Genomic DNA, 18,051 nt, shown 5'->3' with positions numbered 1-18,051 from the left:
GCTGAGAGGCGCAACAGCAGGGGAAGCATGAATGCCCACGGGAACCGCGGGGGAGCAAAAAGCAGCGTCGGGGAATTGAGAACCGCTGGGGAGGCGAGAACGGCAGCAGCACGGGGGAAGAAGGCAAACGCGGGAAGCCGCCATTGTAGTCGGCGGGGGAAGAAGACGAGCGCGGGAAAAACCGCCAAGCGCAGGAAGCCGCCATTTTAGTAGGCGGGGGAAGAAGACAAGCGCGGGAAGCCGCCATTTTGGGAAAAAGAAAATTTAAAGAAACTTGCAAGGATGCCTAAACATGGTAACATCAATACTTTTGATAGCGATGTCGAAGATTGGGCCACGTATGTAGAACACATGGAAGTTTATTGTAAAGCAAATGAGGTACCAGATGATAAGAAAGCACTAACCTTATTAAACTCAATGGGTGCGAAGATGTACGGGCTATTGAAGCACCTTGTATCACCAGATAAACCGGCGGATCAGACTTTCGCGAATATTGTTACTGTCCTGAAAAATCATTTAAACCCCACGCCGCTGCTGATAGCGGAACGATTTAAATTTTACAGAAGAACGCAGCTGAAAGAAGAAAGCAACGCTGAATTCTTAATTGAACTGCGTAAGCTATCAAAGTACTGTCAGTTTGGAACAGGACTAGCAGATGCGCTGAGAGATAAATTTGTGTGTGGATTGTTAAAAGAAGGAACACAAAAGCGACTGCTAGAGGAGAATGATCTTACGCTTGATAAAGCTGTCACTATTGCAGCATCGCACGAAGCCGCAGCGAGAGGCACTGCGGAAATGCAGCTAAGGTCATCGGAACTCAGCACCAATCAAATGGCCTTGGGTGCAGTAAAGTGTTATCGTTGTGGAAAGACAACGCACGATCAGAACCAGTGCTGGTTCAAAAATCAGGAATGCAGAAAATGTGGCAGGCTTGGTCACATAGCTAAAGTATGCCGGTCAGGAAAGAAGACCAGCAACAAAAAGTCACCGCAGGAAAAGTGCAGAAAGGTACACAAGGTGACAGAGAACAGTTCGGATGAACAGAAGTCAGACTCCAGCAGTAAGGAACTGGGTTGTCTAAGAGTACACAATGTGGGTAATGAAGCAGACCTCCAAACTATCTGGGTCACACTTCAGATAGCAGGAGTCCAAGTGAAGATGGAATTGGACACTGGATCGGCATTGACGGTCATGAATAAGCAAGATTACAAAAGGTTATTCCCACATATTCCCCTACGGGATACGGAGATTGTATTGAAAACATACACGGGGCAAAGAGTATACCCCATCGGAAAGATAAAGGTAAAGGTGGTCCACAAGGGCAAAGAAAGCCAAGGAATGGACTTATATGTGCTACCTGAGGGAGGTCCACCACTACTGGGACGGGAGTGGATCAGGAGAATAAATATGGACTGGCATTCCTTAAAAGCACTAACGGTAGATTCCGGTAAAAAAGATGTCAAACCTAAACGATTGTCCAGAATATTGGACGATGCTAAAGAGGTGTTCCAACAGGGACTGGGAACACTGAGAGGAATTACGGCAAACATCAAGGTTGAAGAACATGCAAACCCGAAATTTTTCAAAGCCAGACCGGTACCTTATGCGATACGACCTGCTGTGGAAGCTGAGCTGGAAGGGCTAGAACATTCAGGAGTACTGTCTAAGGTGGACTGGAGTGAGTGGGCCACGCCCATTGTTCCCGTCATGAAGCGTTCATCGAGCAACAAGCCGGGGGAACCGGGGAAGGTTCGCATCTGTGGAGATTTCAAGATCACTGTTAATCCGGTGCTTCACACGGTGCAATATCCACTTCCGCGGATTGAGGATATCTTCGCTTCGTTGTCTGGCGGGAAACACTTCACCAAGATAGACCTGGCGCAGGCGTACTTACAGATGGAAGTTGAGGAAGAGTCACGCCAGTATCTCACGATCAACACACATAGAGGCTTGTATCGGTATAATAGACTGGTTTTTGGAGTGGCATCGGCTCCAGCAATTTGGCAGAGGGCCATGGAGCAGGTATTACAGGGAATTCCAGGCACACAATGTTACCTGGACGATATTCTGATTACAGGAGATGATGATGAGGAACACCTTGCAAATTTGGAACTGGTGCTCACCAGATTGAAAGAATATGGACTTCGAGTTAATCGCCAGAAATGTGAGTCCTTCCAGAAGCGGATCTCGTACTGTGGTCATGTCATTGACCAGGAAGGGCTTCATAAGTCTCCTGACAAGATCGAAGCTGTTGTGAAGGCTCCCGCTCCGGATAATGTATCCCAGTTGAGGTCGTTCCTAGGGTTGATTAACTATTACCATAAGTTTCTGCCAAATTTATCCATGGTGCTGCACCCGCTGAACGCTCTTTTGCAGAAGGGAGTACCATGGAAGTGGAGCGAGGACTGTAAGAGGGCCTTTCGCAAAAGCAAGGCATTGATCACCTCAGAGGAAGTGTTGGCTCACTTCAACCCAACGCTGCCTATTCGTTTGGCTTGTGATGCTTCTCCATATGGTATTGGGGCAGTACTCTCACACAAGTTGCCAAATGGCTTGGAGAGGCCAGTCGCGTTCGCATCCAGATCATTGACCTCCGCTGAGCGCAACTATGCTCAGATAGATAGGGAGGCTCTCAGCCTTGTGTGGGGAGTAAAGAAGTTTAATCATTACCTGCAGGGCCAAAAGTTTACGCTACTGACAGACCACCAGCCGTTGGTATCCATTTTTAACCCTAAGAAGGGTGTTTCGGTGATGACAGCACAGAGGCTCCAGAGATGGTCCCTTTTCCTAGGGGCACATCAATATCAGATTGAATTCAAAGGTACAAAGCAGCATGGTAATGCTGATGGGCTGTCGCGCCTGCCACTACCTACAGCGGAGGAGGCACCGACGGTTGACCCTGTTGAGTTATTTCACTCGACCATCATCGAATGTTTACCAGTCACCAATGCAAGTATTGAAAGAGAAACCAGGAACGACCCGACACTGTCCCGGGTCTACGAATTGACAGTGAAGGGATGGCCAGCACATGGTGATCCACTGTTACCGGCATTCTAAGCAAGACGAGAACAGCTGTCCGTCTGTCAAGGAACATTGATGTATGGAACAAGGGTGATTATTCCTCCTAAGTTAAGAGAGAGAGTTCTAAAGGAACTGCATGAAGGTCATCTGGGGGGAGTCAAGATGAAAAGCCTTGCTAGGGCTTATGTGTGGTGGCCGGGTATCGACCAACAGATAGAGGATCTGACGAAAAGCTGCTCAGGATGCCAAAAAGTTCAAAATGCACCTCCGATTGCACCGCTGCATCCATGGGAATGGCCTTCAACCCCATGGCAACGTGTACATATTGACTTTGCTGGTCCATTCATGGACTCCATGTTTTTAATTGCGGTGGACGCACATTCTAAATGGCCAGAAGTGATTAAGATGACTACCACTACCTCGGAAAAGACGATCGCGGTGCTAAGAATGATATTTGCAAGAAATGGATTGCCAGAACAAATATGTTCAGACAACGGACCGCAGTTCGTGTCAGAAGAATTCCAGAAATTCATGAAGAAGAATGGGGTGAAACATTATACCTCTGCCCCATATCATCCGGCTACAAACGGGTTGGCCGAGAGATTTGTACAAACGTTCAAAAAAGCAATAAAGGCCATGAGCGAAGATCAGATTCCACTACAACACAAGGTGGACAATTTCCTACTGGCATATTGAAACGCCACTCATGCAGTGACAAACCAAAGTCCTGCCATGATGTTCTATAGCAGGAGGTTGCGGTCCAGGTTGGATTTGTTAAAACCAAATGTGCGGAGGGAAGTCGAAAACAAACAGTTCCAGCATATAAATAACAAGACCACTCGGAGTTTCGAAATAGGACTACCAGTGTTAGCCCGGGACTATAAAAATGAGAAATGGCAATCTGGAACAATTCGGGCCAGACAAGGACCCCTGATGTACACGGTAGATATTGGTGAAAATGTAATACGACGTCATGCTGACCAACTGGTAGAATCGAGAACAAGGGTCGAACCCATGGTTACGGCAGAGACAACCGTGGAAGAAGTTAGTGAACCTGAAGCATCTACCTCAGAAGTGAATGTACCTGAGGATGATGTCCAATCCATAAGAGATCAACTAGATGAGTCACCCCAGCAACGAGAATCAGAGACCCCTGAAAGGCGTCATCCAACTCGGATCAGGAGGCCTCCTCAGAGACTGAATCTTTGAACTGTTTTGCATGAAGTTGTATATATATATATATGTTATTATGTTATGTTAAATGGGGATATACACTGTTAAGCTAAAAAGGGAGGATTGTGGTGTATGTAACCTGTTCCACCTTAAGAGAACTACCTTAAGAGATGTACTACTTTCTCTTGGTTGCTGTATACTGTAATACCGGTGGTGACCACACCGGTATATAAACGTTGTGTAGTGATTTGCTGGGCAGTTCAGCCCTGACCTCCGAATAGTAAAGACCTGTTAAAGTTATTCTTGATGTCTGTGTCCAGTGATTTATAATAAGCATAACTGGGACACACAGACTCAACAGTCATCACCCCTCTCCTCAAAAAAACAACCCTTGATCCTTCCGTTCTTGCTAACTACCACCCCATCTCCAACCTCCCTTTCTTCTCCAAAGTCCTTGAACATGTTGCCACCTCTCAAATCCGTGCCCATCTTTCCTTCAACTCAATGTTTGAATCCCTCCAATCAGGTTTCCGCTCGTGCCATAGTGCCAAAACGGCTCTCATCAAAGCCACATCCTTTGTGACTTTGACAAAGGTAAACTATCCCTCCTCGTCCTTCTTGACTTGTCTGCAGCCTTTGACACAGTTGACCACTCCATCCTTCTCCAATGCCTCTCCGCCGTCCAGCTGGGTGGGACTGCACTCGCCTTGTTCCATTCTTATCTATCTAATTGTAGCCAGAGAATCACCTGCAATGGCTTCTCTTCCCGCTCCCGCATCATTATTTCTGGTGTCCCCCAAGGATCTATCCTTGGCCCCTCCTATTTCTCATCTACATGCTGCCCCTTGGCAACATCATCCGAAAACACAGCGTCAGTTTCCACATGTATGCTGATGACACCCAGCTCTACCTCACCACCACTTCTCTCGACCCCTCCACAGTGTCTCAATTGTCAGACTGCTTGTCCAACATCCAGTTCTGGATGAGCAGAAATTTTTCCAATTAAATATTGGGAAGACCAAAGCCATTGTTTTCGGTCCCTGCCACAAACTCCATTCCCGAGCCACTGACTCCATCCCTCTCCCTAGCATCTGTCTGAGGCTGAACCACACTGTTGGCAACCTTGGTGTCATACTTGACCCTGAAATGAGCTTCTGACCACATAATAAGACCACCTACTTCCACCTCTGTAACATCGCCCGTCTCCGCCCCTGCCTCAGCTCATCTGCTGCTGAAACCCTCATCCATGCCTTTGTTACCTCTAGACTTGACTAATCCAATGCACTCCTGGCCGGCCTCTCATGTTCTACCCTACATAAAATTGAGGTCACCCAAAACTCAGCTGCCTGTGTCCTAACTCGTACCAATTCCCGTTCGCCCATCACCCCTGTGCTCGCTGACCTACATTGGCTCCTGGTTAAGCACAGCCTCGATTTCAGAGTTCTCATCCTTGTTTTCAAATCCCTCCATGGCCTCGCACCTCCCTAGCTCTGTAATCTCCTTCAGCCCCACAACCCCCCACCCCCTGAGATATCTGTGCTCCTCTAATTCTGCCCTCTTGAGCATCCCTGATTATAATCGCTCAACCATTGGCAGCCATGCCTTCTGTTGCCTAGGCCCTAAGCTCTGGAATTCCCTCCCTAAACCTCTCTGCCTCTCAACTTCTCTTTCCTCCTTTAACACGCTCCTTAATAAATATATAAATACATGTTGTTGTTGTTGTTAAAACCTACATCTTTGACAAAGCTTTTGGTCCTCTGCCCCAATTTCTCCTTATGTGGCTTGGTGTCAAATTTTTAGTCTTATAATACTCCTGTGAAGCGCCTTGGTACGTTTTACTATTTTGAAAGTGCTATATAAATACAAATGTAAGAAGTCACACAACACCAGGTTATAGTCCAACAGCTTTATTTGAAATCACAAGCTTTTGGAGCGCTGCTCCTTCTTCAGGTGAAGTGGAGAAATGCATAAAGACACAACTTATATAGTCAGAGAATCATGTCAGATGTTTACAGGTAACCTTTCCAACTGCCATTTATCACACCTCGGCAGAGAGATAATCACAGCAGTCAAAGGTGTGAATGGTGTCCAAACAGGTCAGTCAGGGAAACATTACATCAAAGAACAATGAGGTGGGGTCACAAGGGGTCAAATATTGCAGATGCTGGGGTCTGTATGAAAAACAAAAAAACAGACAAAAAACATTTTTTTTTGGCTGGAAATCACAGCAGGTCCGGCAGCATCTGTGTCGAGAGAACAAGCCAATGTCGACTCGAGTCTGGATGACCCTGCGTCAGGTGGGGTTACATGTAGCGTGACATGAACCCAAGATCTCGGTTGAGGCCGTCCTCATGGGTGCGGAACTTGGCTATCAGTTTCTGCTCGACGATTTTGCGTTGTCGTGTGTCTCGAAGGCCGCCTTGGAGAATGCTTACCCGAAGATCGGAGGCTGAATGTCCTTGACTGCTGAAGTGTTCCCCGACTGGGAGGGAACACTCCTGCCTGGTGATTGTTGCGCGATGTCCGTTCATCCGTTGTCGCAGTGTCTGCATGGTCTCGCCGATGTACCATGCTCCGGGGCATCCTTTCCTGCAACGTATGAGGTAGACAACGTTGGCCGAGTCACATGAGTATGTACCATGTACCTGGTGGGTGGTGTCCTCACGTGTGATGATGGTATCTGTGTTGATGATCTGGCATGTCTTGCAGAGGTTGCTGCGGCAGGGTTGTGTGGTGTCGTGGTCGCTGTTCTCCTGAAAGCTGGGTAATTTGCTGCGAACGATGGTCTGTTTGAGGTTAGGCGGCTGTTTGAAAGCGAGTAGTGGAGGCGTGGGGATGGCCTTAGCGAGGTGTTCGTCGTCATCGATGACATGTTGAAGGCTGCGAAGAACATGGCGTAGTTTCTCCGCTCCGGGGAAGTACTGGACGATGAAGGGTACTCTGTTGGTTGTGCCCCGTGTTTGTCTTCTGAGGAGGTCTATGCGATTTTTCGCTGTGGCCCGTCGGAACTGTCGATCGACGAGTCGAGCGTCATATCCCGTTCTTACAAGGGCGTCTTTCAGTGTCTGTAGGTGTCCATCGCGTTCCTCCTCGTCTGAGCAGATCCTGTGTATTCGCAGGGCTTGTCCATAGGGGATGGCTTCTTTAACGTGGTTAGGGTGGAAGCTGGAGAAGTGAAGCATCATGAGGTTGTCCGTGGGCTTGCGGTAGAGTGAAGTGTTGAGGTGTCCGTCTTTGATGGAGATTCGTGTGTCCAGGAATGAGACCGATTCTGAGGAGTAGTCCATGGTGAGTTTGATGGTGGGATGGAACTTGTTGATGTTATCGTGTAGTCTTTTCAGTGATTCTTCGCCGTGGGTCCATAGGAAGAAAATGTCGTCGATGTATCTGGTGTATAGCGTTGGTTGGAGATCCTGTGCAGCGAAGAAGTCTTGCTCGAACTTGTGCATGAAGATGTTTGCGTATTGGGGTGCGAATTTGGTCCCCATGGCTGTTCCGTGTGTTTGGGTAAAGAACTGGTTGTCGAAGGTGAAGACATTGTGGTCAAGGATGAAGCGGATGAGTTGTAGGATGGCGTCTGGAGATTGGCTGTTGTTGGTGTTGAGTACTGAGGCTGTCGCAGCGATGCCGTCATCGTGGGGGATACTGGTGTAGAGTGCCGAGATGTCCATCATGGCGAGGAGTGTTCCTGGTTCAACTGATCCGTGGGTGCTGAGTTTCTGTAAGAAGTCTGTAGTGTCGCGACAGAAGCTGGGGGTTCCCTGTACGATGGGTTTCAGGATGCCCTCGACATATCCAGAGAGGTTCTCACACAGGGTTCCGTTGCCTGATGCGATAGGACGTCCAGGTGTGTTGGCTTTGTGTATCTTTGGGAGGCAGTAGAATTCTCCCACGCGGGGAGTACGTGGGATGAGAGCATGTAGGATGCTTTGAAGGTCTGGATCGAAGGTTTTGATCAGTCTGTTGAGTTGGCGGGTGTGTTCTTTGGTCGGATCTGCGGGTAACTGTCTGTAGTGTTCCTGGTTGTCCAGTTGTCGGTATACTTCTTTGCAATAGTCCATTCTGTTCTGTATGACGATGGCACCTCCTTTGTCTGCTGGTTTGATGACGATGTTGCGGTTGGTCTTGAGAGCGTGGATGGCGTTGCGTTGTGCTCGGGTGACATTCTGGACTGTCTTGTGAGTGCGGCTGATGAATCTGGCGTTGATGCATCTCCTGACAGCTTGAGCATACGTGTCAAGCTTAGGGCAGCGACCCTCCGGAGGGGTCCAATTTGACTCTTTCTTCTTCGGTTGCTGCACTGCGGATCCCTCTGTCTGCTGTTCCGGATCATTGATTGTCTCATTGGGTTCGCTGCTGACATCTTGGGATTTGTGGAAGAATTCCCGGAGCCTCATTCTCCTGATGAATTCCTCTGTGTCTGCCGCGAGACCGATGGGGTCCATTTTGGTGTGATTTCCAGCCAAAAAAAAATGTTTTTTGTCTTTTTTTGTTTTTCATACAGACCCCAGCATCTGCAATATTTGACCCCTTGTGACCCCACCTCATTGTTCTTTGATGTAATGTTTCCCTGACTGACCTGTTTGGACACTATTCACACCTTTGACTGCTGTGATTATCTCTCTGCCGAGGTGTGATAAATGGCAGTTGGAAAGGTTACCTGTAAACATCTGACATGATTCTCTGACTATATAAGCTGTGTCTTTATGCATTTCTCCACTTCACCTGAAGAAGGAGCAGCGCTCCAAAAGCTTGTGATTTCAAATAAAGCTGTTGGACTATAACCTGGTGTTGTGTGACTTCTTACATTTGTCCACCCCAGTCCAACTCCGGCATCTCCACACCATATAAATACAAGTTATTTTTGTTGTTGTAGGCTTTATATAATATATGTTGTTGTTGTATTACATTAATTCTTGATTGTATTTATGTGCGGGATACCTAATGTCAACATGGCCCAGTTGGTTGCTCTCCCACATCTGAGTGGGATTGTACTGTCCTCCCTACGTGTATATGTCTGTACGCAGTTAGACAGCCAGCCAAACTCCTTTCAATAACGACATGGGAGTTAGGATGTAGCGTCCAAGCTCCGGTGTTTAATAATGCCACACTTGCATGAGGTCAATGAAACAATACAAATCAGTTGCATTGGGTTGGAGTAAAACTGAGAAAAAGAAAGAAAGAAATGCACCTTGTTACATACATGAGATATAACTAACATCTAAACATGAATATGTAATGAAACCATTCAACTCACAGGCAATGCTTTCGAAGGCATAACAATGTAAGATTACAGCGGATTAACTTGCAGCACGCTCCATGCTGATGTGACCTCTTTGTTTGCTATCACTATACTACTTCCTGTTGAGTGACCCTACTGGCCATTTCCATTTACTGCCACCTACTGGCGGCAACAAAACAAAACTCCTGCAATTATAAGGCGGAACAGGGATAATTGTGGGTTCAAGTCCCACTGCGGACTTGAGCACATTGTCTAATGGAGTTCTGCATTGTTGGAGATGCCATCTTTCAGCAGAGACATTAAATCGAGGCCCTGTCCACTTGTTCAGATGGACACCAAAAATCCCCTGACACTTTGCAAAGAAAAATAGGGAGTTTCTCCCAGTCTCCAGGCCATGATTTCTCCTCCAACCAAGGACATTAACTGGACTTTCAACCCATTGTTTTTTTGTGGGTCTTGCTTTGTGCAAATTGGTTGGTATGGCATAGAGATGGTCTGGAGGATCCGGTTTCTGTGTAAAATTAATTTAAACTAACTTGGGCTTGTGCCTCCACAGCTGTTGACTGTGGAGCACCTCCAGTTTTACTGAACGCAGTGCGATATCCACCAGCTAACACAACCTACGGAAGTACAGTCGTGTACCAGTGCCTGGTGGACTATGTGCGTGTGAGAGGAAACGTCACATCAGTCTGCTCTGCCCAGGGACGGTGGGAAGGAGCAAACCTGGAATGTGAAGGTTGGTGCTCCAGAATGCTTCTAAATCTGAGTTAAACTAAGAGAAGACTATATGTAAATGGTATCCCAGGAGTAACAGCATTTGTGGTTTTTCTCTCATCTAGTTTTTCTTCCACTTGAGTCAAACCTCCATATAGTCCCCACATTCATTCTTCATTGTATTTATGTGCGGGATACCTTATGTCAACATGGCTCAGTTGGTCGCATTCCCACATCTGAGTGGGAAGATTGTGGGTTCATGTCCCACTGCGGACTTGAGCATGTAACTAACGGAGTGCTGCATTATAACTAGAGGGCTAGAATATAAAGGGGAGGAAGTTTTTCTTCAGCTATACGAAGTCCTGGTGAGACCACATCTGGAGTACTGAGTCTTCTTCTTCTTCTTCTAAGGCAGTCCCTCGGAACCGAGGATGACTTGCTTCCACATTAAAAATGAGTTTACAGGTGACTGATGAGTCCAATGCAGGACCTACAGGGCAGGATTTTAACTCGGGTGCGGGATGGTGTCGTGTTATCCGCATATCCTGTTATCCACCTGAATCTAAATGGATGTGGGAGATTGATGCAATTTTCACTTAATTGTCCAATTGATTTCCAACGTGTGGGAACCCTTGGCAAATGGGTTTTTCATGACTGAAAGTCGTCTCCGATGACGTCATCGTTACTGCTGCATTTAAGGTCTACAGCAAGCCTTGCTTCTTCTGCAGGCTTCCAAGCTTTCTCCATTTGGTGTAAGAGGGACCTGCAGGAAACATGACAAGCGGGAGGCCCAGATCAGCTCCTCGTTTCAATGAGGTGGCCCTGCAGGCATTGGTGGATGGGGCTAGGGCCAACAGGGAGGTGCTCTTCCCTTCCTCAGGGAGGAAGAGGCCTCCCAAGCAGACTAAGGCAGTGTGGATGCAGGTGGCTGAGGAGGTCAACTCCTTGGGAGTCACACGACCAACCTGGATTCAGTGCCGGAAAAGATTTCATGACCTTCAGCGCACTGGAAAAGTGAGTGTGAATTTCCCATCACCCTCAATCTGATCCCCATTGCCTTTCCTCACCAGCACACAGCTTTAGCAATCTCTTCCTCCACATCCCACTTGACACTGACATCCATGCACCCTTACCCATTCCCTCTCTCTCTATGCTCCCATTCACATATCTATTCGACTATGCAGCCCTCACACTCCCTATCACTCTGATGCTATGAAAACAACTGACAACACACAGGGAGGGCCCTTGGTCTTGCCACCTCACTCCATCTTTGTCTCCTTCTAAGTATCTATGCTATGCAATCTGTACACTCACTCCTTCATTCTCACTCAACCTCCACTTGTCTCCCTCATTGCAGGAAAAGAGAGCTCACAACAAAAGAGAGCGAGCCAGGACAGGAGGAGGGACAGCCTCAATAGTCCACCTGACCCCCTGGGAGGAGGCGGTACTCGAAATAGTGGGACTGGAGGATAATGCGCATGTGGGGGGCGGACAGACGGGTGCAACACAGCAAGCTGGTGACCGAAAAGTTTCCCATCTCTCTCTTTGACATTGCATGAGTCGCTGATAATGATTGTGAAGCTCTAACTGATGAGCATCTGCAAAAAGCAATGTGCATGTAGCCTTGGCATCACATCTCTGACTCTTTCCTTTACTCCCCCACAGGACCATCACAAGCATCCGTTACCCCTAGCCAAGAAGAAGAGGCTGAGCAGCCAGACTCCTCAGAAGAAGCTGCAACTTCTGAGGGCGCAGCGTCACCAGAAATGTGCGCACCCAGCACCAGCGCAGACACTCACTCCTTGGTGGGACCTTCAGGACATAGAGTAGTGTTGTCACCTGGTGTATCACAGCTCGTAAGTGAGCATCAGCAGATTGTGGAGACAGGGACAGCAGTGGAGAGTCCTAGTCAGAGGGCACAGGACTCTGCCAGCTCGGCTCAGCAGCATGTCGACCCTCTGCCTCTGGGTCCATCCATGAGATCGGCGGTGATGGAACTCCAGGCACAGATGCAGGAGTCTCTGGCAGGTTTTGTCTCTAGGGTCGCTGCGAGTGTGGAGCGAATGGAGGAGTCCATAGCGAACATGACCAGAGCCTTTGTGGAGTCATTGGTGCATGAACGCATCACCACAGAAAGGATGGCAACCTCCGTGGAAAGGATGGCTACCGTAGAGGAGAGGATGGCTACGGCCATGGAGGAGCTTAGTCGCCAGGGTTGTGAAAACATGGTCATTGTTCAGAATAGACTGACATCTCTTGAGGAGCGATGGTCAGCTATTGAGCAGAGAAACCAGACCTTCATGGAAGTCCTCTGGAGTAGGACTTCCAGTGCAGAAACGGGTCCTCATGGCCCCCCTGAAGTGCAGAAAGGGGCTGTCCAGCCACTTGTTAGGTCTGAAGTGGGGCTGACCCATGAGAGGGAAGTTGGTGGCAGACAACAAGGAAGTAGAGGCTCCTCTCCAAATGCTCACACAACCATGCCACTGCAGAGCCCTCGGTCAGAGCCCCACCAGAGTCCCCACCCAACTGAGATCGGCATCTCAACCCCTGCACAGCCGCAGGAGCAGCAGACTGTTGCTGAGCCCTCAGGCTCGCAACCCCAGAGCATGCCCGCCAAAGGTGTCGAGGCAGGAGCAGCAAGAAAGTGAGCAAGGGGCCTCCACATCTGCTGAAGCCACAGGGGAAGCACCATGCAGGAGCAAGCGTAAGAGGAAGATAATGCACAAGTAGTCACAAGGGTAGTCACTTGGGTGTCATGTGTTTATTTTTGAAATGCCATCAGTTGCTTGTTGTGATAAAAATGCTGATGTCAAACTGTTGAAGTTGTGGCGTGTGTCATTTCGCAAATGGGACTTCTGCATTGAGGGCTTAGGGTGACTTGCAATTGTCAGTATGGTGGTCATAGTTGTAAAGTCCGCGCCTCAATAATACACGGACTTCGGGAGAACAGTTTAACAGGTACTTTACTGAACAAGAGGCAGCTTGAAACTGAAACTACAGAAGCCTGCTAGGGCCTTTTATACAGGGGTGGTCACTGCCGGTACTGCAGTCTAAGACCAGTTATTCCCTTAAAGGTACATACACAACAATTCCTCCCCTTTTAGATAAACAGTACATAACATTCATTTAACAACTAAATAATAACTAATTACAATTACAATTTTCTCAGTAATATATACATCAACTGAAATAGTCATTTATAATTTCAGTCTTTGAGGAGGCTTCCTGATCCGGACTGGATAGCGCCTTTCTCGAGTATCTTGTTCTGGTGGTGGAGTCAATTCTGGCTCATTGTCATTGGTTGGTTCGTCAGCTTCCAATACCCCTGCTTCTGAGGTAGACGCAATCTGTACTTCGGGCTCATTACCAGGTGCACATGCTTGTGGTACAGGTTTGGCTTGTTCCTGTGACTCTAGAATCTGGTCAGCATGGCGTCTCACGATGCTCTCTCCAACGTCCACTGTGTACATTAGTGGTCCCTGCTGTGTGCATATCGTGCCTGGCTGCCATTTTTCTGTTCGGTAGTCGCGGGCCAAGACTGGTTGCCCTATCTTGAAGCTCCTGGTTGGCTTCTCATTTATGTGCTGGAACTGCTTATCCTCAACATCTCATCTTATGCTTGGTTTGAGCAAATCCAAGCGACATCTTAGTCTCCGGTTGAAAAACAGTACGGCTGGAGTTTGGTTGGTTACTGCTTGTGTCGCATTCCGGTAAGCAAACAGGAAGTTATCCACCTTGTATTGCAGTGGTATGTCGTCATTATACATTGCCTTTATGGCCTTTTTAAAGGTCTGAACAAACCTCTCAGCCAATCCATTTGTGGCTGGATGATATGGGGCAGATGTGTAATGTTTCACCCCATTATTCTTCAGGAACCTCCGGAAATCCTCAGACACAAACTGTGGGCCATTGTCGGAACAGATCTGTTCTGGCAACCCATTCCTGGTGAAGATGGTCCTTAGGACTGCAATAGTTTTCTCCGTGGTGGTGGAGGACATTTTAATAACCTCTGGCCATTTCGAATGGGCGTCCACAGCGATTAGAAACATTGAGTCCATAAATGGACCAGCGAAATCAATGTGTACCCGTTGCCATGGAGATGAGGGCCACTCCCATGGATGTAGCGGGGCCTGTGGTGGAGCGTTTTGGACCTTCTGGCATCCTGTGCATCTCTTGGTCATATCCTCGATTTCTTTATCGATTCCCGGCCACCACACAAACGCCCTGGCTAGGCTCTTCATTTTTACCCCTCCCAGATGACCCTTGTGAAGCTCATTGAGTACTCTATCTCTCAACTTGGGTGGAATTACCACTCGGGATCCACACATCAAGGTTCCCCGGCACACTGACAGCTGTTCCCTCCTTGGCGAGAATGCTGGCAACAGTGAGTCGCCATATGCTGGCCATCCCTTCACCATCAAATCATAGACCCGAGAGAGTGTCGGGTCATTTCGGGTTTCCTTCTCAATACTTGCGTTTGTAACAGGCAAACATTCGACTATGGTCGCATGGAATATCTCCACCGGGTCCACTGCAGGTGCTTCTTCCGCCGTAGGCATCGGTAGGCGCGACAGCCCATCAGCGTTTCCATGTTGTTTCGTACCTTTGTACTCCATGTCATACTGATGTGTCCCTAGAAAAAGTGACCATCTTTGCAGCCGTTGCGCCGTCATCACCGGAACGCCCTTCTTTGGGTTAAAAATTGAGACCAGGGGTTGACGATCAGTCAGTAGGGTGAATTTCTGCCCGTGCAGATAGTGATTGAACTTCTTCACCCCCCACACCAGGCTGAGGGCCTCCCTGTCAATCTGGACGTAGTTACGCTCGGCTGAGGTTAGCGAGCCCGATGCAAAGGCTATTGGCCTCTCTGAACCGTCACGGAATTTGTGTGACAGCACCGCTCCAATGCCGTAAGGTGACGCATCACATGCCAACCGAATTGGTAATGTTGGGTTGCAGTGGGCCAATACTTCTTTTGAAGTGATTTGGCATTTACATTCCTGAAAGGCATGCTTACACTCATCACTCCATTTCCATGTTACACCAGTTCGAAGGAGGGCGTTCAGTGGGTGCAGAATTGTAGATAAATTCGGCAAGAACTTATGGTAGTAGTTCACCAACCCGAGGAACGACCTCAGTTGCGACACATTTTCTGGTGCTGGAGCCTTGACTACATCCTCAATCTTGCCCGACGACTTATGCAACCCTTCCTCATCAATCATGTGGCCACAATACGAGATTTGTCTCCTGAAGAACTTGCATTTGGGACGGTTGGCTCGTAGCCCATATTCCTGCAATCTCGTGAGCACCTGTTCCAGGTTGGCAAGGTGTTCATTGTCATTTTCGCCCGTAACCAGGATGTCGTCCAAATAACACTGGGTCCCCGGAATCCCTTGCAGGACTTGTTCCATTGCCCTCTGCCACATAGCTAGGGCCGATGCTACCCCAAATACCAGTCGATTGTACTGGTAAAGGCCTTTGTGAGTGTTTATCGTGAGGTATTTCCTAGATGCTTCTTTCACCTCCATTTGTAGATACGCTTGAGCCAGGTCAATCTTTGTAAAACGTTTCCCTCCAGATAGTGAGGTGAAAATATCTTCTATCCGCGGAAGCGGATACTGTACTGTGTGCAGGACTGGGTTCACAGTCACCTTGAAGTCCCCACAGATGCGAACCTTCCTTGGCTCCCCAGGCGTGCTGCTCAATGCTTTCTTCATTACAGGAACGATGGGTGTGGCCCACTTGCTCCAGTCCACCTTAGACAGCACCCCCAAACGCTCCAGACTCTCCAGTTCAGCTTCCACAGCTGGGCATATCACGTATGGCACCAGTCTGGCCTTGAAAAATTTTGGGGTTGCATTATCCTCAATCTTTATGGTTGCCTTTACTCCTTTTAGAGTCTCAAGTCCTTGTTGGAACACCTCTTCCGCGTCAGATAGAATTTGTGACAGACGTCCAGGTGCGACGTCATCATCTTTTTTGTCAGTCACAGTTAGTGCCAGAATGGAATGCCAATCCAATTGTAGTCTTCGGATCCATTCACGTCCCAATAATGGTGGTCCTCCATCTCGTAGTATATACATGTATAGTTTCTGTGTTTCCTTTCCGTTATATTCAACTGGCACCCTTATTTTTCCTCTGGGGTAGACCTTTTGCCCCATGTATGTCTTCAATACAATGGACGTGTCCTTTAAGGGTATGTGTGAGAATAGCCGCTCATAGTCTCGTCGATTCATGACAGTTAGGGCTGATCCTGTGTCCAATTCCATCTTCACTGGGGACCCTGCTATCATGAGGGTGACCCAAATGGTTCGGTGATCTTCTTTTGCGATCACGTTGTGTAACTTTAAACAACTTAGTCACCTGCTCCCGGAGTCCTTATCACTCTCCTGATCTTCTGAACTACTATCTGTCAGTTTCTTTACTTTCCTGTACTGTTCCTTAGTAGTTCTTGTCGTGTTGGTCTTCTTTCCCGAACTGCAGCTCTTGCTATATGTCCCATTTTCCCACATTGCCTGCATATTTTGTCTTTAAACCAGCAATCCTTCTGCTCATGGGTTGTTCTGCCGCAGCGATAGCACTTTTCGGCTCCATACGCCATTTCGTTAGCGCTGTATTCTTGTGGTTTCTGTTGTATTTCCGCAGCTCCCCGTGCTGCTGCTTCGTAGGATACTGCCACGCTGAAAGCCTGTTCTAGCGTCAGGTCCTTTTTTGAAAGTAGTCGTTTCTGGGTTCCTTCACTCTGGAGCCCGCAGACAAACTTATCCCGTAAGGTGTCTGCCAGTCCTGCTCCGAACTGGCAGTGCTTCGATAACTTGCGTAGTTCCGTAAGATAGTCAGCATTGCTCTCATCTTTGTGCTGGTTTCTTTTATGGAACTTGAATCTTTCTGCTATCAGCAGTGGTGTAGGGCTTAGATGTTCCTGTAAGATATGAACAATCTCCTCAAAACTTTTCTCCATTGGTTTAGCTGGGGTAATTAAATTCCGCAATAGGCCGTACGTACTCGCACCCATCAGATTTAATAATACCGATGCCCTCTTTCCATCAGCCACCTCATTTGCCTTGCAGTACACTTCAATTCTTTCCACATACGTGGTCCAGTCTTCTACCTCGTTGTCGAAAGCAGTGATACTGCCACTTTTCGGCATCTTGGGCGATTTAAAATGGCGCCTCCCGCGCTTTTGCTTCTTCCCCAATGGAATAAAATGGCGCCTCCCGCGCTTTTGCTTCTTCCCCAACGGGATAAAATGGCGCCTCCCGCGCTTTTGCTTCTTCCCCTTACTGCCACACTGCTCCTAGCGTTCTACGGGGTAATGGCGGCGACCCGCAGCTTCGGCGCGTCTCGCTTTCCCTCCCCCCCGTTTATTTTCTCTCCACTGTCCTGTTCTCGAGCACCGACCGCGCCCTGTGCGCTCCACCCTCTCTCTCTTGTTTTCTTTTCCTGGCGACGCTGCGCGGCCCGATTTGTAGAGCCGCTCGATCGAGCTTGAGCCCGCCGCAGTCCAGAAGGGTCAGCGCGCTACCTGCTACCAGCACGATTCGCTGGAACCACAGTCTCTCCCGCAATTCTCCAAACACCGATGGATTCTTTGGGCGGTTGCCCTCGGTCGACGCCCGTTGCTCAGACTACGACCTTCCAGGACCTTCCTTTCAGGTGAGATCCCCATGAGATGATGCCACACTGCAGGTGAGTTCGAACTTACTCGTCGCCACTTTAAAGTCTGCGCCTCAATAATACACGGACTTCGGGAGAACAGTTTAACAGGTACTTTACTGAACAAGAGGCAGCTTGAAACTGAAACTACAGAAGCCTGCTAGGGCCTTTTATACAGGGGTGGTCACTGCCGGTACTGCCGTCTAAGACCAGTTATTCCCTTAAAGGTACATACACAACAATAG

At 48.4% G+C, this 18,051-nt stretch overlaps 1 protein-coding gene across 1 annotated transcript in view; it reads left to right on the top strand.

Moving 5' to 3' along the window:
- susd1 (sushi domain containing 1) overlaps positions 1 to 18,051 on the top strand; it is a 296,951-nt gene that overhangs the window by 116,420 nt on the left and 162,480 nt on the right. Inside the window, exon 8 of the mRNA XM_085984560.1 lies at positions 9,993 to 10,172. Within this exon, the coding sequence (XP_085840686.1) occupies positions 9,993 to 10,172 (180 nt within the window). The remainder of the gene's footprint in view (positions 1 to 9,992; positions 10,173 to 18,051) is intronic.

The sequence above is a fragment of the Somniosus microcephalus genome, chromosome 1 (genome assembly GCF_052327205.1).
Source record: "Somniosus microcephalus isolate GS21.2 chromosome 1, FLI_Smic_1.0, whole genome shotgun sequence".
In the NCBI taxonomy this organism is placed as follows: Eukaryota; Metazoa; Chordata; class Chondrichthyes; order Squaliformes; family Somniosidae; genus Somniosus; species Somniosus microcephalus.
This window is presented reverse-complemented; position numbering and strand designations above follow the sequence as displayed.